Source organism: Bos grunniens, chromosome 8 (assembly GCF_055505025.1).
Source record: "Bos grunniens cultivar Pamir isolate PY7600 chromosome 8, Bosgru_T2T1.0, whole genome shotgun sequence".
NCBI lineage: Eukaryota > Metazoa > Chordata > Mammalia > Artiodactyla > Bovidae > Bos > Bos grunniens.
Window position 1 is genome coordinate 38077866 of NC_141172.1, and position 25102 is coordinate 38102967.

At 38.3% G+C, this 25102-nt stretch overlaps 1 protein-coding gene across 5 annotated transcripts in view; it reads right to left on the reverse strand.

The window, feature by feature from the left end:
• The window catches only part of JAK2 (Janus kinase 2), a 117777-nt gene that overhangs the window by 84393 nt on the left and 8282 nt on the right, over positions 1 to 25102 (reverse strand). For all 5 annotated transcript variants that reach the window (XM_086415231.1, XM_086415232.1, XM_086415229.1 and 2 more), the window contains exon 3: positions 2497 to 2747. Coding sequence is in view for 2 of the 5 variants with exons in the window: in XM_086415229.1 (XP_086271355.1) it covers positions 2497 to 2722 (226 nt within the window). In the remaining 3 variants the exon portion in view is untranslated. The remainder of the gene's footprint in view (positions 1 to 2496; positions 2748 to 25102) is intronic.

The window sequence follows — 25102 nt, forward strand, 5'->3', positions numbered from 1 at the left end:
AGGACTGTACACTGTCACCTGCTTCTTTACCTTTTATGCTGAATACATCATGTGATATGCCAGACTGGATGAATCACAAGCTGGAATCAAGACTGCCAGGAAGTAATATTAACAACCTCAGTATGCAGATAACACTACTCTAATGGCAGAGGGATGAGGAGCTGAAGAGCCTCTTGATAAGAGAGAAAGAGGAGAGTGAAAAAAGCTGGCTTAGAACTCAACATTCAAAAAACAAAGATCATGGCATCCAGTTCCATCGCCTCATGGCAAATAGAAGGGAAAAAGTGAAAGCAGTGATAGATTTTATTTTCTTGGGCTCAAAAATCACTACAAATGGTGACCCCAGCCATGAAATTAAAAGATGCTCGCTCTTTGGAAAAAAGAGACTCAAACTCTGGTGGAATAAGCATCTCCACGAAAGCATCTTTGGTGTCATAAGCTATGACAAACCTAGACATCATATGAAAAAGCAGAGACGTCCCTTTGCCAACAAAGCTCTGTATAGTAAAAGCTATGGTTCTTCCGGCAGTCGTGTACAGATGTGAGAGTTGGACTATAAAGAAGGCTGAGTGCCAAAGAACTGATGTTTTCCAATTGTGGTTCTGGGGAAGACTCATGAGAGTCCCTTGGACATCAAAGAGATCAAACCAGTCAATCCCAAAGGAAATCAATCCTGAATATTCATTGGAAGGACTGATGCTGAAGCTCCAATATTTTGGCCATCTGATGAGAAGAGCCAACTCATTAGAAAAGACCCTGATGCTGGGAAAGATTGAAGGCAGGAGGAGAAGGGAACGACAGAGGTTGGATGGCATCACCGACTCAAAGGACATGAGTTTGAGCATGCTCCGGAAGATGATGAAGAGTAGGGAAGCCTGGCGTTTTGCAGTCCATTGGGTTGCAGAGTCAGACATGACTTAGCGACTGAACAACAAGGTACAATTCATCCTGAGGTTCTCCAGCTGTAAACCTATGAAATCAAACAAATTATGTGTTTCTAAAATATAATGGTAGAAAAGGCATAGGACAGATGTGCCCATTCCAACAGGCATAGGACAAATATTTCCATTACAAGAGAAAAGAAAAAATGAGTCACAAGTCTCAAATAAATCTAAAACCTAGTAAGGCAAATTCCATTAGACCTTAAGGCTGATGAATAACCCTCTAACTTGATACTCTGCCTTCCAGACCCACTGAAGCAGAGATCCCATCTGAAGAGCACACCAGGGCAACATTCCTGCCCCTCCAGCTTTGCTGGGCACCAAAGACTCCTGGCAGCCCTGCCCCATGCTTCCCTTCTTTGAAATATAGGTGGAGTCAGACATGCCTCCAGGGCCTTTGCATTCTCTGCTAGCAGAGATACTTATTCCACCAAAGTCTGCTGCCTGCACCCCGCTGAGGGATAACTGCCACTAGGGGCTGCCAGAACCATATCCAGGGCAGCCAAGGAGCTCAGCAACAGCATTAATTTTTCACAACTATAAGCAGTTATGAGGACTCAAGCCACACCTTCAACCCTTCGCTTAGAAAAGACTTGAAGTAAACACCCAATTTTATTGCTCTTAAGTTCTACATTCTACAAAGCACTGAAACATGAACACAACTCAACCAAGTTCTTTGACACTTTATAACAAGGATCACTTTTCTTTCAGTTTCTAATAACACGGTCCTTATTTCCATCTTAGATCTTATCAGAATGGTCTTTAATGGAACACAATTCTACCAATATTCTCCACAGGACTGCACAGGTGTCCTCTAAGAAAATTGTTTTCTTACAACTCTGTTTCTTTCTTTCCAAGTCCTCACCAAAATCTCCTTTAAAGATCTGTTCCCAACAATGTAGACTTTTTCTAGCATGCACCTCAAAACTCTTCCATTACCCAGTCCCAAAGCCACTTTTACATTTTTAGAAACTTGTTACCGCCCTTCCACTTCTCAGTACCAGTTGCTGTTTTAGCTCATTCAGGATGCTATAAGAAAATTATCATACATGAAGTGGCTTATAAAAAAAAGAAACATATTTCTCACATTTCTGGAGGTTGGGAAGTATGAAATCAAGCAGATGCGGTATCTAATGAGGACCCTATTCCTGGTTCATAGATGATTCATTTTCTTATTCATCTTCTTGCTATGTCCACACATGGCAGGAGGGGCAAAGGAACTCTCAGCGATCTCGTTAATAAAGGTACTAGTCCCACTAATGAGGGGTCCACTCTCATGACTGATTCATCTCTGGAAAATCCCACTTCCAAAGTCATCACACTGGAGGAGTAGGTCACAACACAAATTTGGGCGAAACACATTCATTCTATACCACTACCTCAACACAGAATTTACCTTGTATTCTACTTTAGTAATTTTCTCATTTTATATGCATATGAAAACAGTTGTCAGTCATAGAAGCATAAAAAATATATTACACAGGTACATTGTGTTAGAGTATAATAAACCAAGCAGATGTTAATAAGAAGAAAAACACTGTTTTTTAATACTTACCACAAGCTTTAGAAGCAGCAATACAGATCTCTTCAGCAACATACTCTCCAGTTAGAAACTGCAGATAATCCCCCTCAGCGTTCCCAAGGGAATGATAAAGATAGACCTGTAGGACTGGATCTATTTGCTTCACAGAGTTAGCATTTCCAGAAATATCACCATTCTGATGTACAGGGGATGTGGATGTTCCTTCCATTTCTGTCATTGTAAGGCAAGCCATTCCCATGCAGAGTCGTTTTCAGAACATTTGCCTGTAAGAGAAACCAAAGTTACAAATGAAAGTGACACTGGTAAGTTATCCTTCATATATAAAGAAGTCTTCACTGATAGCATTGACTCTGTCAAATCCACTATTGAATAAGTATCATGCACAAGCATTTCTCAGAGATACTGAAGGTTCTGTTCCAGATCAGTGCAATAAAATAAGTCACACCAATTTTTTAGTTTCCCAGTACACATAAAAGTTATATTTACACTATACTGTACTCTATTAGGTGTACAATAGCATTATATCATAAAAAAAAATCCACTGTACATACCTTAACTGAAAATGCATTATTATTGTTAACCATCACATGAAACTTCAGCAATTTATAATCTTTCCACAATAGTAACTCTCATAAGGATATAAGATGCATACTGAAGGAAAAAAAAAAAAACCTGGCAAACTGAATCCAGTAATTTTTAAAAGAATAATAAATCTTGACTGAGTTTGGGAATTCCCTGGTGGTCCAGTGGTTAGGACTTGGGATTTGCTGTCAGTGCTGCGGCCCAGGTTTGATCCCTGGTCAGGGAACTAAGATCACAACCCATGTGGTTCAGCCAAAATAAAAATCTTGACTGAGTTATACCAGAAATGCAAGGTTAACTGAATAATCAAAATTCAATCAATAAAATTTACTATTAGAATAAATGAGAAAAGTAACATATGATCATTTCACTAAATGCCAAAACTGAATTAAAATTCTACAATAGTCTGTGATTAAAAACTCAGCAAACTAGGTTTAAAAGCAAACGTGTGATTAAGAGTAACTACAAAAGACCTAAAATTAATAACTTAATGGCAAAATATCAAACTTTTTTTTCCTGAATTCAAAAACTTAATATGCATGTCTAAAATCATGTCTTCAAATCAATATTGTAGTGTGGTCCTGGACAGTGCAATATGGCAAAAAAAAAGAAATAAAAGGTATAATGGAAAAGGTAAAACTACATAGAAAACTTACAAGAATCTAAAACTTACTAAAGTGAGCTTATAAGATCACAAGATACAAAGCCAATATACAAAAATCTATTGCAATTCCCATATGCCAGAACCAATTAAAAAATGAACATTTTAAACTGATAGTGAAGTCGCTCAGTTGTGTCCGATTCTTTGCGACCCCGTGGACTGTAGCCCACCAGGCTCCTCTGTCCATGGGATTCTCCAGGCAAGAAAACTGAAGTGGGCTGCCGTTTCCTTCTCCAGGGGATCTTCCCAATGCAGAAATCGAACCCAGGTCTCCCGCATTGCAGGCAGACGCTTTAACCTCTGAGCCACCAGGGAAGCCCCGATATAATTTATAACAGGAATCAAAAAGTCAAATATATAGGGACAAATTTATTGAAATATCTGTAGGAACTCTGAAATGAAAACATTGTTAGAAGAAAAAAAAAAAAAGGCCAGAAAATTTGGATATTTTTCTAAAGAAGACATACAGATTGCCAATAGAAACATGAAAAGATACTCAACATCACTAATTATTAGAGAAATACATATCAAAACAATGAAGTATCACCTCACACCTGTCAGAATCACCATCATCAAAAAGTCTACTAATAATAAATGCTGGAGAAGATGGAGGAAAAAAGAACTCTACTACAATGGTGGTGGGCATATACATTGGTGCAGTCTCTATGGAAAAAAGTGTGGAGTTTCCTCAAAAAACTAAAAATAGAATAACCATATGATCCAGCAATTCCACTCCTGGATACATATTCAGAAAAACCAACAACACTAATTTGAAAAGCTTCAAGCACCCCTACATTTATAGCAGCACTGTTTCTAGTTTTTCTTCTTCTATTTGCCATGAAGTGATGGGCCTAGACGCCATGACCTTAATTTTTTGAATGCTGAGTTTTAATCCAGCTTTTTCGCTCTCCTCTTCCCCCTCATCAAGAGGCTCTTTAGTTCTTAAGACATACACTCTAGCCTGTATAAAATAACGTGGATATACTGTACAGCACAGGGAACTATAACCGTTATCTTGTAACAACTTTCCAAAGTACAATCTGTAAAAGTACTGACTCACTATGCTGTACATCTGGAACTAATATTGTTAATCAATTATATTTTATGAAAAATACAAAAAATAAAAGTCAAGAACAGAACATGGTGATAGACAATGATAGGAAAGTCAATGTTGTCCAGATATTGATTCTTCTCCAAATTGATCTATAGATTCAACACAATCCCAATTAAAATTTTAGCAGCTTACTCTATGGAAATTTACAAGCTAAAATCTATATGAAAAACAAAAAGGACTTACAATAGCCAAGATAATCTTGAAGAGCAAAATGGAGAATTTATACTACCAGACACCAAGATTTATTATAAAGTCAGAGTAATTAAGTCAGGTTGGTATTGCAATAACTACAAATAAATAGGCAAATGAAACAGAATACCAAAAAAAAAAAAAAATCCTCACATATGGTCACCTAATCAGAAAAAATGCCTCATTACACTTCAGTGGAGAAGAAATGATTATTTTTTCAAAAAATGTTTCTCAGTCAATTGGTTATTCATATGGGAGGTGAAAAAAAAAAAAGAAAAGAACTTTGACCTCGACTTTATACCATACATAACTACTAATTTGAGATGGATAATTGACCAATATGCATAAGGAATAAACTTTTTCTGGAACAAACACTTCAGAGAAATGGGGACCATCTTCATGACAACAGAAACTTATCTTTCAATAATAAAATAAGAAGGGAACAACATTTAAACACACTTAAAAAAAAATCACTGCAGACAGTGACTGCAGTCATGAAATTAAGACACTTGCTCCTTGGAAGAAAAGCTATGACAAACCTGCTGCTGCTAAGTCGCTTCAGTCGTGTCTGACTCTGTGCGACCCCATAGACGCAGCCCACCAGGCTCCCCCGTCCCTGGGATTCTCCAGGCAAGAATACTGGAGTGGGTTGCCATTTCCTTCTCCAACGCATAGAAGTGTAAAGTGAAAGTGAAGTCACTGAGTCATGCCCGACTCTTAGTGACCCCATGGGCTGGAGCCTTACCAGGCTCCTCCATCCATGGGATTTTCCAGGCAAGAGTACTGGAGTGGGGTGCCATTGCCTTCTCCATGACAAACCTAGACAGTGTATTAAAAAGCAGAAACATCACTTTGCCAACAAAGGTCTGTAGCGTCAAAGCTACGGTTTTTCCAGTCATCATGTATGCAAGGGAGAGTTGGACTATAAAGAAGGCTGACTGTCAAAGAATTCTTGCTATCGATTGATGCTATGCTGCTGGAGAAGATTCTTGAGAGTCCCTTGGACTGCCAGGAGATCAAACCAGTCAATCCTAAAGGAAATTAACCCTGAATATGCTTTGGAAGAACTGATGCTGAAGCTCCAGTACTTTGGCCATGTGATGTGAAGAGTCAAATCATTGGAAAAGACCTTGATGCTGGAAAAGTCTAAGGGCAGGAGAAAAAGGTATGACAGAGAATGAGATGGTTGGATGGCATTGCCGACTCAATGGACATGAGTTTGAGCAAACTCCAGGAGATAGTGAAGGACAGGGAAGCCTGGCATGCTGCAGTGAATGGAGTCTCAAGGAGTCGGACATGACTTTGTGACTGAACAACAACAAAAGAGATACAAAATCGTCCAAAAGCACTTATGAATAACTACTGAATATCACTAATAATTAGGGAAATACAAATTAAAACCATAAGATACTTTCACACACCCATTAAAAAGGAAAATTTAATACCAAATGTTTAAAAATTTGTAGAGAAATTGGAACTCTCATTGCTGGTGGGAATGTTAAATTGAACAAACACTTTGCAAAAATGTTCAGCACTTCCTCACAAAGTTATACATACATTCACACCATGATCCAACAAGTCCACTCCTTGGTAATTTAGCTATAAAGTGCATGCTTTTTTCCTTGCTACTTTCCCCTTCAGGCTACCTGGAATGAAGACACAGTAGCTGAAGCTATACAATGACTCTCTTGCAACCACAAGGTAACCGTGAGGATGGAAATCAATGCAAAGGTTGGAAGAAAAGAAAGATAGCAGATAACTAGTTTCTTGACAACCAGGGAGTCACTAAGTCCAACAGAGAGAAACAATAAACCCAATATTATTTGCAAGGCTTCCCTGGTGGTTCAGTGGTAAAGAATCCTCCTGCCAATGCAGGAAATGCAGGTTCAAGCCCTGTTTCAGGAAGATCCCCTAGAGTAGGAAATGGCAACCCACTCTAGTATTATTGCCTGGGAAATTCCATGGACAGAGAAGCCTGGCAGGCTACAGTCCACGGGGTCACAAAAGAGATTATTTGTATATTCCAGTTATCTGCAGCCAAGTCAAATCGAAACTGATGTCCTTCTCCAGATTTCAACTCTTGTACAACCTAAAACATTTTAGTAAATAAGTTAATTTTTTCTTTGAATTTCTGCCCTTCCAGGGCTCTCCTATCTCACATTTACGATAAATGCTATTTGCATTCAAACCAAGAAGATATGTTATCTTCAAGATTATAAAGGATTAAGTCAAAAGGATTTCACAGAAAAATACGCTTATTTTTTAAAAGAAATATGTTCAAAAAGGCATTCTCTCACCAGCTTCAAATCTGAGGTCTGATTTTAGCAGTTTCAAAAGAAGCAAAAGAATTTCTTTTGCTTTAACAGAAGCAAAAGAAATTGCAGAGGCACAGCACAGAAAGCCTGTTGGATCTCATGTAGTTTCTTAGCTCAAAATCACAGAAACTCGTAAGCAAAAGGTTATGATCAGAAAATCTGTAACACAGAAAATCCTTTCCTTCTGTTCCCTTGTGTACTTCGTCCATAACACCATTCCAGAAGACAAACAGCTATTTTCTCCATAATCCCTCACCCTCAACTACTAAACCTAAAAAGCTCATTGAGAATAGTTTGAGAAAAGTACAAAAATTATTATTAAAGGTGCTGGGAATAATATCCAAATACAACTTCTCACTATTCATGCTCATACAGATTGTCATTTTGCCTCTTTAATTTAAAATGAAACTGTATGGCTAGGAGTGAATCATATGGTATTTGAATTATGTACCATAAAACATTTTTTAAATATATGTATTTTTAGGAAAAATAGAAATGTTAAAACAATTACCCCAGATACCTGTTTAGCATCAAAACAAGTAAACTTCTGTTGTCTTTATCTCTTCATATTTCTACTAGTTTGTCCATTTCTATCATATATTTGGCTATCCAAACATACTTTTCGCTTCACATTTGATCAATTATGTCTAATCCAATACCTCCCTAAACAATAACCAAACATCCAAGTGTGGGGACAGCCAAGACAATTACATAACATAAACTGCACAAGGGCAGAGACAGTGCAGCCTGAACTTGTCAGAAATGTCAGAAATGGTAATAGGAACATCATGTTTTCAACAGAAATGATCAGTGAATAAGAATTTGGATCTAATTCTCAGTAGTTATTGTTCTAAAAAGTTCTCAGATATGAAACAATACATATACTGTTTCAAAACATTTAACAGAACATATACAGTGAAATGACAGGGCTATGCATAAACCTAGCTCAACCACCAAATGTACATGAGGGAAACGGAGGAATCCATCCTCAATCTGAGCTGACTGAGTGACTAGGTATATACAAAGCGCCAAAATAGATAAAAAGAGTACGAAAGAAGAAATGAATTTTAGATATTTACAGTCAGAAGCACCTATAAGACAATTAAAAGGAATATCTGTAGTAACTGGCTTGGCATATGAGTAGTTAAGAATGATTTCTTAATTTGGGGTTTGAGAGACTGGGTATCCAGTATTATAATTCACAGAATAGAATATATGGAACACAAGGATAGTTTGAGAGGAATGATTAATTCAATTTAGCATAAAATGAACTGAGTTACCTATGATATATACAGACTGAGATATTCTAAAGGCAGCTGGATTTATGCAGGCTAAGGGAAACATAATGTGCTTTTGGGACAGATTTCACAGTCAGTATACATAAAGGTAGCTATAGCCATAGACATATATGACATCCAGATATAAGGTATGAGGTAGGAAGAGAAGATGATAGATCAAATCCTTGAGGTCACAACATTTAACATTATCCAGAAACGTCATGGATGGAGGGCATAAAGAAGAATGTAGCAAAGATCTTGAAAATAAATGGCCAGAAATAGAAGAAAACTAGAATTAACTGTATAAAAATTGATTAGTGCATTTTTCTATGTGTTTATTTTAATAAAAATATGGTTCCCTTTAGAAAAAAAAAACAGAAGAGAAGAATTATCTATGAGAAGAATTATCAAACATCATGAAGAGGTTAAATAAGAAACAGAAGGAAAAAAATCTGCTGAATTTAGTAATTAAGAAGTAAAGAATCTGAAGGGTTGCTGCTGCTGCTGCTGCTGCTGCTAAGTCATTTCAGTCATGTCCGACTCTGTGCGACCCCATAGATGGCAGCCCACCAGGCTCCCCCATCCCCGGGATTCTCCAGGCAAGAACACTGGAATGGGTTGCCATTTCCTCCTCCAATGCATGAAAGTGAAAAGTGAAAGTGAAGTCGCTCAGTCGTGTCTGACCCTCAGCGACCCCATGGACTGCAGCCTTCCAGGCTCCTCCGTCCATGGGATTTTCCAGGCAAGAGTACTAGAGTGGGGTGCCACTGCCTTCTCCGTCTGAAGGGTTAAGGATGGCTTTTTCTTTTCATTTGACTTCATTATTTTGAGTTCTCTAATCTCAAGCATGGTTTTCAACTTAGAACTATTACCCAGAAGAATACAGGCATTCCCAAACATTCAAAAATTCAAAGTTTACCTCAAAAGCAGCATTGAAAAAGGTATTTTCTTAAGATGTAATAAACCACACCAGAAGAGTAAATCCAAAAAGAGGATGATATCAGGTTCAGAAAATAGATCTAATCCTGGAAAGTAATAAAGTTAAGTTATGATGAAAGTTGAATGTCAGGCCTGAGGCACACTAAGAGCAGATAGGAGCAGAGGAGCTCTAGAAGGAAGATTTCAGAAAAAAAGTGTTAGACCACTTGTTATGATTAGTTCAAAACAAACAAAACACCCAGAGTGGACATGATAAAGGAAAACAGTGAAAAGAAAAAAAGGCAATTCTAGTGGGAGAAAACGTTATAAGAAAGGAGATGAAATTATAGCATACTCCTAGGCTCTATAATTGGAGAAGGCAATGGCACCCCACTCCAGTACTCTTGCCTGGAAAATCCCATGGATGGAGGAGCCTGGTGGGCTGCAGTCCATGGGGTTGCTAACAGTCGGACACGACTGAGCAACTTCACTTTCACTTTTTACTTTTCACTTTCATGCACTGGAGAAGGAAATGGCAACCCACTCCAGTATTCTTGCCTGGAGAATCCCAGGGACGGGGAAGCCTGGCGGGCTACCATCTATGGGGTCGCACAGAGTCGGACACGACTGAAGCGACTTAGCAGCAGCAGCAGCAGGCTCTATAATAAACAATCCTCAGTATAATATAAATATTGTTGTGTTAACTATGGTTACTGAACAGAACATAAATGTTAGTCTTAACATAAAATACCAGAGGCTGAGAGGTGAAAGCATGGAGGGAAGCTAAACTAAAGCTTGGGAAAGAAGCACTAACCTTAGAAATTGAGAAATCAATAAATAATGCCAATGGTTGCTGGAACAAGAAATAAAGTCACAAATATATTACTGTAGGTTACAATGATAGCCAATATAAGAAATAAAATAGTGAAACCTGTAATCTGAAGAAAACAGGAGGAACATAGTGGTATAGGTAAAACAGAGACTGAACTACCAGAAGTTAACAGAGTTAAAACCGTCTCCCTCTGGAGAAAAGGATTAAAGTTGGAAAGCACAGAGGTTTTCATTGTAACTGGATTGTCCTACATTATTAATGCTTCCGTGTGATCTGACTTTTTAAACCAATATAAATGAAACATCTATGGGAAAAAAAATTATGAGAGTAATAAGAAAATCACGGTGGCACGGCTACTCTTAAAGATGAAGAGCAAAAATGAAAAAGGATAGCTGCTGGGCTTCCCTGGTGGCCCAGCGGTTAAGAATCCACCTGGGAATGCAGTTTAATTCCGGATCTGGAAAAATGCCACAGAGCAACCAAGCACACAAATACCAAGCCCCTTGCTCAAGAGCCCACAGGCTACGACTACTGAGCTAGAGGGCTTCAAGTACTGAAGCCCATGTGCCTAGAGCCTCTGCTCCACAATGAGAAGCCCACATCTGCAACTAAAGAGTAGCCCCACTCTCCATAGAGAAAGCCCACAGGCAGCAATGAAGACCTAACACAACCCAAAATAAATAAATAATCAAAAATCCCAAATAGGATATTTTTAAGGTATTCAGTACTACCCCCATTTGTAGATCTAAAATATTTGATCAATCTTAACTACACAAACCCAGTTTGAATTAATCTGCAAGAAAAAAAAAAAAAAAGCCTTGTAAGAACTTATGGAAGATACCTTTATAAAGTTTTCATTGAATATAGATGCTTAAATATTTAATTTATAATCTACTTTAAGAATTACTAGTCCCAATTCCTCTCCCTTATCTAGTCTTATCACATTGTTCACCTTGATTCTTCTTTGACTTCCTTCATCTTTAAAATAATGATACAATCACTGTACATCATCTTTAAGTAATTTAAAACAATGGTTCTCACCCTGGCTGCAAGTTACAGTAACAGGGAATTCTATAAATACCAGTGCCTGAGACCAAAGAAAGGAATGATATGGTCTGATAGAAACTTTACAATAATTATTAGTCATGATCAAAGAAACAAAGGCAAGATTAACATTCATGAAAAGAACAAACAGCTATAAAAGAAAATAATTTCAGCAGAATATGTCATACAATGACTACTCAGAAACAGATGTAGAGAGTAGTAAACTGGAAGGTAATACTAAGACATGCAAACAGAAAGCAGCATGATAAAGACAAAAAATACTGAAAAGACAGTTAAGAGGCCTGGAAAACAATCAAGAAAACTATTTTTCAAGAGTGAAAAAAGGTATTCTCAGACTGTTCAAAGCTATATGAAGATAAACTATACATATATTCTGACTAAAAGAACTATTAAAAGATACATTTTAATAAGAGAATTCTGATAGAAAGTACTTAAGATACAGTAGTAAGCACCAAAATTGATAAATTATTGGTAAATGGTAGTAGATACTGCCAGGTGTTTTTAAGTGGGGGAAAAAAAAAAAAAAAACTCAAGAAATATGTGAACCTGAAACATTAGTAAGCATAAGAAAAGAGGGCTATTTGATTTCTCCTTACCTATAACAGGATTGAGGGCAAAATATGCCACCTCAAAATATGCCATTCTGACCCACCTATGTTTCTTGAAAGTGTGAAATAAATCTCCCATGTGAAGGTATAGTCCCTATACTGGGAGGCTAGATGGAATCCTTATCACCAGAAACAGGGAATTCAAGGTTGAGAAAGCTATATAAACTTTGTTACTTCATTAATTTGCTACCCCAAGCCCAAAGCCCTTTGTTGTATCAAAACTTCACAAATGTTTCCTTTTTTAAAAGGGTATATCAACAGCCTGATTTGGTCACTTCTTAGGTCTTATATCTATGGGACTTCCGTATGAAATGAAATTTGTTTTTCTTCTGTTAATCTGTCTTGAGTCAATTTGATTAGTAGGCCAGCCAAAAGAACCAAGTGACAAAGAGTGGAAATTTACCTTCCTCAACAGTTTTGGTATAATCAGCAGGATCTTCTTTGCTGGAAAACTGCCTGTTCCCAGGACTGCTGCTGCTGAGAAATCCTAGAACCTCTGACAAGAGCTGGCAGCAGGGAAGGATTCTTACTGTCAGCCTTCTGGATCTTCGGCTATAGGGGTCCAGTGAAAGCAAAAGTGATGACAGCCCTTTTTCTCTTTCTAAATTTACACTAACAAAAGAAACTATTTGTGTAACAAGTTTCTCTGGTGTAGCAACTATTGTAAATTTAATTTGAGCACTCCTGGCTTTTATTGTTCCTTTTCCTCCCAGAGATGGGCACCATTTTTTTTTTTGGCTCTGTTGTATCATTTGTACTAAGGAGGAAAATCCACAGGGTAGAACACAGGCATAAATAAGCCCCATAAGCATGCTGTTTGAACCAGCTTTCACAGACTAGTGAGTTCAGTTCTCATCAGACGAGTATGAGGACTTTCATTTCACCTTGTTCTACATCCTGAGAGCTTGGCTTTGTGTCCAACGAAACTATTCTCTCTGATCACTACCATCTAAAAAGTACACTTGTCAGGGTATACTTAGTGACCAGTCAAATAGACTGGGGTGCTGAGACATGAAGTCACAAGCAGCAATCTGTCCAGCAGTGTAAGCCCTCAGGGTAATTAGTCACAAGGGGTCCCAGTCCATAGGGGACTCTGTCATCTCAACCTCTGTTGTTTTATTAGTGCTGGGAAAGTCCCATTCCAGTAACACCAGCCTACTGTCACAGATTAGCAGATCTGTAATCAGAGGTGTCTTATATTCTTGGGAAAATCAGAAACACAGTTTTCAGCACACAATTCTTACCACCTATGCAACAAAGGACTTTCCTTTCTTAGACTATCTTTGTGATATCTTTTTGGATACTGTGAGAGCTTATTCTTTATACTCTCTTTGAGAACACCTCTTGCATCCATAGTTAAGTCATAAAAATGCTTATTTATGGTTTAAGTCACTATTAAGAAGATCCTACTCCTCAATGCTCAGACAGTGGATCCTTCAAACTGGAAAACCTTCTGATTTTTTCATCTTAAACAACTGTATTTGGTACATATGGGAAGACCAAAGTTAAAAGTGGATATGAAGAAATATAATGATTACCCTTAGGTATTCCTTTAACAAGATAACAGAAATTAAACTCAGAACAAAATTAAAAATCAAATCTGACATAAACCCCCTTTCTCCTCCCTCTTACACACCTCTTGTCCCCAGCTCTCTATCCCTGACAGAAGATCCCTTCTATCCACCAGAAGACCATCTGGATGTAGGGGGCCCTGCACTAAACACTACCCCTCAAAGAGATGGCCAGAACCTGTCCTAGGACCTCCTGCAAATAATCAGGTAATGACTCAGCTACAGGCCAATATTCAAGGCATGACAGGAATGAAATTAGAGGCTTTCTCCCCTACAGTGAATTGGACTGAGGTCATATCATGCCCTATAAATAGTAATTGCCCTAAAGTTCTGGTAACAGGCAAATGTACTCCAAAACTGCCAAGAGAAAACCTGCATTCTTTCTCTGTCCCTTAAAGATGTAAACTTTACTGTATCTTTGAATGTAAACATCCAAGAAGGTGTATAAAAAAATGCCCAGGCTCACCTGATACTAAAGATAGAAAGAGACTTTTTTAAAAATATAAACTGCTAAAAGCGTTCTCGTGCCCAAACTGTAGAACACAGCCTTCTTAAGGTTACTTGTTAAAGACAAACACCAATCTTTATTCTTCATAAACATTAACAAAAAGCTTTAAAGGTATGTATCTTTAACTTGTTCCACAAAAGACACAATTATGTATAAATTAGTGACTTTTGTATTGTACTTGATTCACGGCCAAAGTTCTGGAATAGAGCTCCAAGATCTCTGTGTCTGTCTGCATATTTTATCTATGTATGTACATTATAGATTTTTATTTTTCCACCTCCAGACGGTATCGCTAAAATTAATTGGTAAAGAGCTCTATGCAGTTGACTTAGAGAAAAGTAAGCATTTATGTAAACCAAGCATATGTGTGCATGCTAAGTCACTTCAGTCATGTCCGACTGTGCAACTCCATGGACAGCAGTCTACCAGGCTCCTCTGACCATGGGACTCTCCAGGCAACAATACTAGAGTGGGCTGCCATGCCCTCCTTCAGGGATCTTCCCAACCCAGGGATCAAACCCGTGTCTGTTACACCTAACCTGCACTGGCAGGCGGGTTCTTTACCACTAGTGTCACCTGAGAAGCCTCAAACCAAGTATAGTCTCATACACATAGAAGATAATCCAAATGTTTTTCATGTTTATATGATCTGTGATAATCTGATAATAAAAGCTTGCTTAAGTTTATTGCTTTAATAAAAACAAGCATGTCTTCAAAACTCAAGAAAAATACCTTAAGTTGATTATTAATTATTTCACATCTAATGCAAGCATCATTATCACAAACAAATGTTTTAAATAAATTTAAATAAGACAATAGTTTATACCAATGTAAACTAAATAATGGATATATATTGAATATCTAAATCATTTCCAGATAGGATGGTATACTGAGATACCAATTGCTAAAAATAGTCTGTTTAGTTTTGACTTTGTAATTTTTTCAGAGGCAAAGGATACTTGGGCCTATTAATAAATATATTTTAGGCCACAATGAAAAAAAAAGTATTATAAGAAAGAATATACTTCTAAAATTTTTGAAATTTATAACTTTGCTAATCTAAACTACTACAGAATGTAATATCATATATTAACACAATGTTTGTTAATATATGAGAGTTCACAATTGCCAGCTTCCTAGTTTTCACTGGAAGGTAAAGATCACAGTTTAAAAGGCTGGAAGAAGAGCTAAGACAAGAGTGAACCAGACAGAAAATGTCAGAACACAGAGTAATAAGTATAAACTAACTCTACATAAATGTGTACATTGGCGCTGAAAGAATGTAGGCGCCCTCTCTGAAAAGTGAGAAGCAGTGAAGCACCCATGAGCACCATCTCCTAACTGTGGAAGGATTTGCTGTAACTTCTATAATTTTAATGTAACTTTTTCAAACTGTAGTCATGGAATATTGGTGAGTTATGACTAACATTTATTTGAAAAGTACACAGGTTATCTATAGTTTACATAGATAAATGGATAATATAAACCTACAGCTTTATACTTTGTAGATAGGTAAATAAACATTTATTATCTATATATAAATAGAAAAAACTAGTTTCACAAGGTAGAAAATAGAGTACATGCAAGATTTCTACTTAAAATAACACTTAAAACTGTGTTTCAGTTTATTAAATTTTTACTACAGTTACTTACATAGTTTTGTATGTGTAGCTGTGTTGGGCCATAACATACAGTATCTTTCTTACTGTGGAATGACCCAGTGTGTCTGAAAAGCCACTGCTCTTATATCACAGTAAACTGAACAAAAGGTGTATGCAGCCAGCTAAAAAACGAGTTGAATAAAAACCCTGAAATTCTTCTAGCCAAAAAAGACATTTGTTGTTGCTAAGTCACATTGGACTCTTTGCAACCTCATGAACTAAAGCACGCCAGGCCCCAGAGTTTGCTTAGATTCTGTACAGAGTCTGTGATGCTATCTAACCATCTCACCCTCTACCATCCCCTTCTTCAACTGCCTTCAATCCTTCCTAGCATCAGGGTCTTTTCAATAAGTCCTCTTTTCTCATTAGGTGGCCAAAGTATTGGAGCTTCAGCATCAGTCATTCCAATGATTATTCATAGCTGATTTCCCTTATGATTGACTGATCTCCTTGTTGTCCAAGGGACTCTCTAGAGCTCTTCTCCAGCAATTTGAAAGCATCAGTTCTTTGGAGCTCAGCCTTCTTTATGGTCCAACTCTCACATCCGTACATGACTACTGGAAAAACCATAGCTTCGACTATACAAGCCTTTGTCAGAAAAATAATGTCTCTGCTTTTTAATAAGTTTGTCATAGCTTCCCTTCCAAAGAGTGACTTCAAATTTCATGGCTGCAGTCACCATCTGCAGTGATTTTGGAATCTAAGAAAATAAAATCTGTCACTTTTTGCCCTTCTATTTGCTGTGAAGTTATGGGACTGGATGCCATGATCTTAGTTTTTTGAATGTTGAGTCTTAAGCCAGCTTTTTCACTCTCCTCTTTCACCCTCATCAAGAGGCTCTTTAGTTCCTCTTCACTTTCTGCCATTAAAGTGGAATTATCTGCATATCTGGGATTGTTGGTATTTCTCCCAGCAATATTAATTCCAGCTTGTGACACATCCAGCCTGACATTTCACATAACGTACTCTGCATAGAAGTATAAGCAAGGTGACAATATACAGCCTTGTCATACGCCTTTTCCAATTCTGAACCTATCAGCTGTTCCATGTCCAGTTCTAAATGTTGCTTTTGACCCACAGACAGATTTATCAGGAGACAGGTACAGGGGTCTTGTATTTCCATCTCTTTAAGAATTTTTCAGAGTTTGTTGTGATCCACACAGTCAAAGCCTCAAGTGTAGTCAATGGAGCAAAGTAGTTGTTTTTCTGGATTTTCCTGGCTTTCTCCATGATCCAACGAATGTTGGCATTTGATCACTTGTTTCTCTGTCTTTTCTAAACCCAGCTTGTACACCTAGAAGTTCTCAGTTCACATACTGCTGAAGCCTAGCTTGAAGGATTTTGAGCATAACCTTACTAGCGTGTAAAATGAGCATATCTGTACAGCAGTGTGAACATTCTTTGGCATTGCCTTTCACTGGGACTGGAAGGAAACTGACCTTTTCCAGTCCTGTGGCCACTGCTGAGTTTTCCAAATTTGCTGACACTTTAACAGCACCATCTTTTAGGATTTTAAATAGCTCAGCTGGAATTCCGTCACCTCCACTAGCCTTGTTTGCAGTAATGCTACCTAAGGCCCACTTGACCTCACACTCCAGGCTGTCTGGCTCTAGGTGAGTGACCACACCGTAGTGGTTATCCAGGCCATAATGACCTTTTTGTACAGCTCTTCTATGTATTCTTGCCATGTCTTCTTAATCTCTTCTGCTTCATTAGGTCCTTACCGTTTCTGTCCTTTATTATGACCAACCTTGCATGAAATAGTCCTATGATAGCTCCAATTTTCTTGAAGAGATCTCTAGTCTGTCCCATTCTATTGTTATCCTCTACTTTTTTGCACTGTTCACTTAAGAAGGCTTTCTTATCTCTCCTTGCTGTTCTCTGGAACTCTACATCCAGTTGGGTATATCTTTCCCTTTCACCTGTGCCTTTCATTTCTCTTCTTTCCTCAGGTTATCTGTAAGGCCTCCTCAGACAACCACTTTGCCTTCTTGCATTTCTTTTTCTTCAGGATGGTTTTGGTCACTGCCTCCTGTACAATGTTACGAACCTTGTCTATAAGGTACTCTGTCTACCAGGTCTAATCCCTTGAATCTGTTCATCAACTCTACTGTATAATTATAAGGATTTGACTTAGGTCATACCTGAATGGCCTAGTGGTTTTCCCTACCTTCTTCAATTTTAAGCCTGAATTTTACAGTAAGGAGCTCATGATCTGACCCATAGTCAGCTCCAGGTCTTGTTTTTGCTGAATGTATAGTGGTGCTTCATCTTCAGTTAAAAAGAATATAATCAATCGGATTTCAGTATTGACCATTTGGTAAAGTCCATATGTAGTCTTCTCTTATGTTGTTGGAAGAGGGCATTTGCTATGACCAGTGCATTCTCTTGGAAAAACTCTGTTAGCCTTTGCCCTGCTTCATTTTGTACCCCTAGGCCAAACTTGCCTGTTACTCCAGGTATCTCTTGACTTTTGCATTCCAGTCCCCTATGATGAAAAGGACATCTTTTTTGGCATTAGTTCTAGAAGGTGTTGTAGGTCTTCACAAAACTGTTCAATTTCAGCTTTTCTGGCACTGATGGTTAGAACACAAACTTGGATTACTGTGATGTTGAATGGTTTGTCTTGGAAATGAACCAAGATCATTCTGTCATTTTTGAGACTGCATCCAAATATGGCATTTTGGACTCCTTTGTTCACTATAAGGGATACTCCATTTCTTCTAAGGAATTCTTGCCCATAGTAGTAGATATAATGGCTAGCTGAATTAAATTCGCCCATTCCCATCCATTTTAGTTCACTGATTCCTAAGAGGTTGATGTTCACTCTTGCCATCTCCTGCTTGATCACATCTAATTTACCTTGATTCATGGACCTAAGCTTCCAGGTCCTATGTAATATTGTTCTTTATAGCATCTCACTTTACTCTCACCACCAGACACATCCACAACTGAGTGTCATTTCTGCTTTGGCCCGGTCACTTCATTTTTTTTGTCAGTTCAGTTCAGTCACTCAGTTGTGTCCGACTCTGCGACCCCATGAACTGCAGCATGCCAGGGCTCCCTGTCCATCACCAACTCCCAGAGTTCACTCAAACTCTTGTCCATTGAGTCAGTGATGCCATCCAGCCATCTCATCCTCTGTGGTCCCCTTCTCCTCCTGCCCCCAAACCCTCCCAGCATCAGAGTCTTTTCCAATGAGTCAACTCTTCCCATGAGGTGGCCAAAGTATTGGAGTTTCAGCTTCAGCATCAATCCTTCCAATGAACACCCAGGGCTGATCTCCTTCAGAATGGACTGGTTGGATCTCCTTGCAGTCCAAGGGACTCTCAAGAGTCTTCTCCAATACCACAGTTCAAAAGCATCAATTCTTCGGCACTCAGCTACCTTCAGAGTCCAACTCTCACATCCATACATGATCACAGGAAAAACCATAGCCTTGACTAGACGGACCTCTGTTGGCAAAGTAATGTCTCTGCTTTTGAATATGTTATCTAGGTTGGTCATAACTTTCCTTCCAAGGAGTAAGCATCTTTTAATTTCATGGCTGCAGTCACCATCTGCAGTGATTTTGGAGCCCAGAAAAATAATGTCTGACACTGTTTCCACTGTTTCCCCATCTACTTCCCATGAAGTGATGGGACTGGATGCCATGGTCTTAGTTTTCTGAATGTTGAGCTTTAAGCCAATCTTTTCACTCTCCTCTTTCAATTTCATTTTTTTTTTTTTTTTGTAGCTATCGTAATTGTCCTCCACTCTTCTCCAGTAGCATATTGGACACCTTCCGACCTGGGAGGCTCATCTTCCGGTGTCAGGTCTTCTTTTGCCTTTTCACACTGTTCACGAGGTTCTCACAGCAAGAATACTGGAGTGGTTTGCTGTTCCCTCCTCCAGTGGGAGGAGGCACATGTTTTGTCAGAACTCTTCACTATGACCTGCCCACCTTGGGCAGCTCTGCATGGCATGGCTCATAGCTTCACTGAGCTAAGCAAACCCCTTTGCCAGGACAAAGCTGTGATCCATGAAGGGGCAAAGACTATTACATTAAGTGTGTAATTAACTAAAGAAATCTCAGCTAAATTTGGAGTAGGAACAGCCTGTAGAGGGAGCTCTTAGGCGCTACCATGCATCATCCATTGCTCCAAGCAGGAAAAGACATGCCTACATTTCTGACAGAAAGGTGCCTCTACTTTACTAACCAGCGGGAAGAAAAATTCTCTCTGCTCCATGACAGCCCAGCCAATCAGGCTACAGATGCCCACCAATGAGAATCTGCCATACTCTGAATTTCCAGCTTCTGCCAAAAGACTCTTTGGTTAACAGAGTCCCTCTAAAAAGTTCCCCTTTTACCTTATAAAAGTAAGTTCCCCTTCTTTGTTATCTAAATTTGCCCATGGTTCACCATAGCTTGCATTTCAAAAACTGCAATTCCTTTGGCTCTTTCCAAATAAACCAACTTTGCTGGTAAAATAAATGGCAATTGTATAATTAAAGCTGACATTTTTGGTGTCAGAAGTGGGACCCAAAGCAGGTGAACCCTGAGACAATGAATCCTGGAATCAAGCAAGGTACCAACACCAAGCCCCTTTTGCTCATCACTTCCATGAGCTACTGCCAGTTTTTTTTTTTTTTTTTTTAATTGGAGGCTAACTACTTTACAACACTGTGGTGGTTTTTGTCATACATTGACATGAATCAGCCACTGGTATACATGTGTCCCCCTGTCCCAAACCCCCCATCCCACCTCCCTCCCCATCCGATCCCTCTGGGTTGTCCCAGTGCATCAGCTTTGAGAGCCCTGTTTCACGCATCGAAGTTTGGTAAGTAAGTGTCCTCTCAGGTTCCAAGCTCTGCTCTTTTTGCATTTTGAGCTTTCTGACTTAACTCAGTATCTGGAAAGGCTTGGTCCTTTCAGGTTTGAGGCTCTGACTTTGGAGAGTACTCAGTTGCTTTCTACAGTGTGCAGTAGTGCAGGGTTTTGGAGAGGGGCAGATTCTGGTCGTCTAAATGCTCTAAGCAGAGCCCGCCTTTCAGGACTCTGGACAGTTTAATGTTTAAAAACCATGGACCCCAGCATGTGCACTTTTAAGTAAGTGACCTGAACAAACTATAAGTAATCAGAATTACAATGAGCTGTATGGGGAATTTTCAATCTCCCCAAACTTGGTCTGCTTAAGATTAAAGTGGAGGACTACAATTCTATAATTAAACAAAACAAATTCAAATGTACACAAAACTCTAAAATTTCCATTTTGTAAGATAACATTTCTAAATTGGATGAAACAACAACAACAACAACAACAACAACAAATAGAAAAGAACAAAATGGCTTCTGAAGCTTCCTGCACCTCACCCTCCCCCAACTTCTTTGTCTCAGGAGCCATCGTGTGTATCTTCCCTGATCACCCATTTGTCTCAGACTGCATCCCAGCAGCCATTTTGTGCTCAGGCCCCACCTCCATGACTCTTTCTTCCTCTGCAAAAACCTACCCCTTTAAAATTGGACCCTCTGAAGATTCAAATGCTATAATCCTAATTACTGTTTCTAAGTTAACTTGAGCAGATAAATATTTAGAAGAAAAGTGTTAAATAACAGCTGCCCTAGATTTCTGGTAGCAGACATACACTCCAAACCTCTAGGAGAAAACTTGCTTTCTGTTTCCTTTTGTTAGGTAAGCGACCCTTCCCGTTCAAAGGGGAAACATTTGTTTTAAATAAGTCCACCTAAAAAGAGGATTCCAAACCTCTTGTGAGACAATAAAAAGCATTTTTTGATTGGCATGCAGAAGCTTCTAAGAAATAAACTGACTCCAAAAACAGCTCTAAAAAGACCCTTACAGGACACAAATACATTCTGAATCTATTATTCTTGTGGGTTTGTATCAGCATATGGCTAAAATTTTAAATCAAACAGTTCCTGTTTGCATCTATCTGAGTGCTCATGTGTGTATATAGGTGTTGTAGACATGTGGGTTTTGTTTTCTTTTCTACCTTCAGATGGTATTGCTAAAATTTGTTTGTAAAAGAGTTCTATTTAATTTGCTTAAAAACAAATAACCACTTACATTAATTAAAGAAATATCATAGAACATAACCCAAAATGCTTTTCAAGTTCACATGATCTATTCAACAGGATTAAATTTTGGTAAATGAAAGCTAGTTTAAGGACATTGGTTACATTAAAATAGGTTATGTCTTTGGAGTTATAATGGTATAAATAATAGCATGTGTGCATGCTTAATCATGTCCAGCTCTTAGTGACCTCATGGACTATAGCTTGCCAAGCTTCTCTGTCCATAGAATTTTCCAGGCAAGAATACTGGAGTGGGTTGTCATTCCTTCTCCAGAGGATCTTCCAAACCCAGGAATCAAGCCCGTGTCTCTTGCATCTCCTTCACTTGGAAGGTGGATTCTTTACCAACTGCACTACTCGGGAAACTCCCTTCATGTCAATAATGGAAGCATACAATTTTCAGTTTACCTGGGTAGATGCATGGCAGGGCCTGAGAGTTCCCCATACAGGCCTGTCCCAATTTTAGCTGAGGTTTCTATTTTATTTCACATTTTCCCCTTTTAATCAAAATTTTTCCTTAAAAGCATCACTGATCAAGAGTAAGGATCTCCACATGTAGTGGCACGTTTAGTCTAAAGTCTCAGGCTAAATTTTGTAAACAGAAGGGGTTTTAATGCTTTAAAACCAAAGTAATTTGGTTGAGAGAGGGGAACTGCTATATACTTACATTATCCAAAACTTGCAAGTGTTTGTGAAACTGACGTTGTCATTCAGTCACTAAGTAATGGCTGATTCTTTGGGGAACTCTATTCATGGGATTTCCCAGGCAAGAATACTTAAGTGGATTGCCATCCTCTTCTCCAGGAGATCTTCCAGGACCAGGGATCAAACCCACATCTCCTGCATTGGCAGGTGGGTTCTCTACCACTGAGTCACCAGGGAAGCCCATGAAGTTGACACATTAAACCAAGATGATACACAAAAAGTCACTGACTATTTACTGATATTTCTTACTTGTGCATTTATAGACTCTTTATTTGAAATACACTTATAAATGCTGTAATAGTATAAAATAACCCTTTCTCTGGATTAATGAACAGGAACAGTATCTTAACAGTATCTTAACAGTAACAAGAATCCCACCATATAAAAATGTGTATGTCCCACAGATGGCCAGTAGGCACATGGAAAGATGCTCAACATCACTAATTATTACAGAAATGCAAATCAAAACTACAATAAGGTACCATCTCACACCAGTCAGAATGGCCATCATTAAAAAGTCTGCTGCTGCTGCTGCTAAGTCACAAATAACAAATGCTGGAGAGGAGCTGGAGAAAAGGGAATCCTCCTACACTGTTGGTGGGAAAGTAAGCTGGAACAGCCATGATGAAAAACAGTGTGACAGTTCCTCAGAAAACTAAAAACAGTATTCTCATATAACCCAGAAATTCCATTCCTGGCATTATACCTGGACAAAACTATAATTCAAAAAAATAAATGCAGAGGCCTCTGTGATGATCCAGTGGTCACAAGTCTGCCTAGCAAAGCAGGGGACCCTGCTTCAATTCCTAGTCCAGGAGGATCCCAAATGCTGTGGAGCAACTGAGTCTATGTGCCACAATTACCAAGCCCTCTCTTTAGGGCCCACAAGCCACAACTCCTGAAGCGTGAGCACTTCACAGTCCATGCTCCACAACGAGAGAAGCCACTGCAAGGAGAAGCTTGTGCACCACAACTAGAGAGTATCACTGCTCACTGCAACTAGAGAAAGCCTGCACACCGCAACAAAGACCCAGAACAGTCAAAAATAACTAAATAATTAAAACATGATTAAATGTTCCACATTTATTTTTAAAAAGTACATGCACCCCTGTATTCATAGCAGCACTGTTCACAACAGCCAAAACATGGAAACCTAAATGTCCATCAAAAGATGAATGGATAAAGAAGATGCAGTACATATATTCAATGGAATACTACTCAGCCATAAAAAAGAACTAAATAATGCCGTTTGCACTAACACGGATAAAACTAGAGATTATCGTGCTAAGTGAAATAAGCCAGAAAGAGAAAGACAAATATCAATAGCATATGGTATCACATGTTGAATCTAAAATATGGCTCAAGTGAACCAACTACCAAACAGACTAACAGATATACAGAACAGATGTGTGGTTGCCAACGGAGAGGAGTGAAGAGAGAGTGATGGACTAAGAGTTTGGGGATGGTAGATGTAAAATATTACATTTAGAATGGATAAAAAACAAGGTCCCAATGTATAGCACAGGGAATTATACTGAATACAGTTGATAAACCATAATGGAAAAGAACATATAAAACAATTCTAGCCAAAATAGTACTGGTATACACTAGACAGATCAGTGAACCAAAAGAGCATCCAGAAATAAATCTAAGTATATAGTGTAATCTGATGACATTGTTATGCAATAGAAAAGGATATTTAGTTTTATAAAAAGTACTGGCATAACCGACAGTACAACTGGAGAAAATATGCTATAACTATATTGCTGCTGTTTAGTCACTAAGTTGTGTCCAACTCTTTGTGACCCCGTGACAATAACCTGCCAGGCTTCTCTGTCCATGGGATTTCCCTGTTCACTGAAACTAGAGAAAGTCCATGCATAGCAATGGAAATCCAGTGCAACCAAAAATAAATAAATAATAAATTATATATGAATTAAATTTTTTAATGCAAAAAACAAAACAATAAAAATACTGGAAGAATCTTTGAGAGAACTTTTACTTGGAATGGAAAAACTTTCTTACACAAAATGGAAAACTCAAAATCCATTTTACAAAAGTCACACAAATTGAGTGTCTGAGTCCCTGTTTTCCTTGACTAATAAAGTCGTTTTCTTATTCTCACTTCAATTTCAATGCCTTAGGCAGGACAGGCAGTTCCCCATAATCTCCACTTCTCCCTACTATATTCCATAACAAGCCCCTTTATATTCATTAATGACACTTTAGTCATTTAAGTTTTCTACCTCCACAATAAAGAAAAAGATCCATTATATTAAATTTTTTATTTCTCTAGAGAAAGGGGACCATATTCATCAAAGAATATCTCTAATACACAAAGAGCTCCATAAACTGATAAAAGACAAACAATCCACAAGAAAAAAGACAAATATGTTACAACTTTCCACCTAAAATATATTTTTCGAGCACATATGGAACATTTATAAAAACTGACCACAATGAAGCATGCTTGAAAAAAAAATTTTTTTTAAAAAAAGGAAACTCTTAAAAGGCATAACAAAATCTAAAAATTACTTTA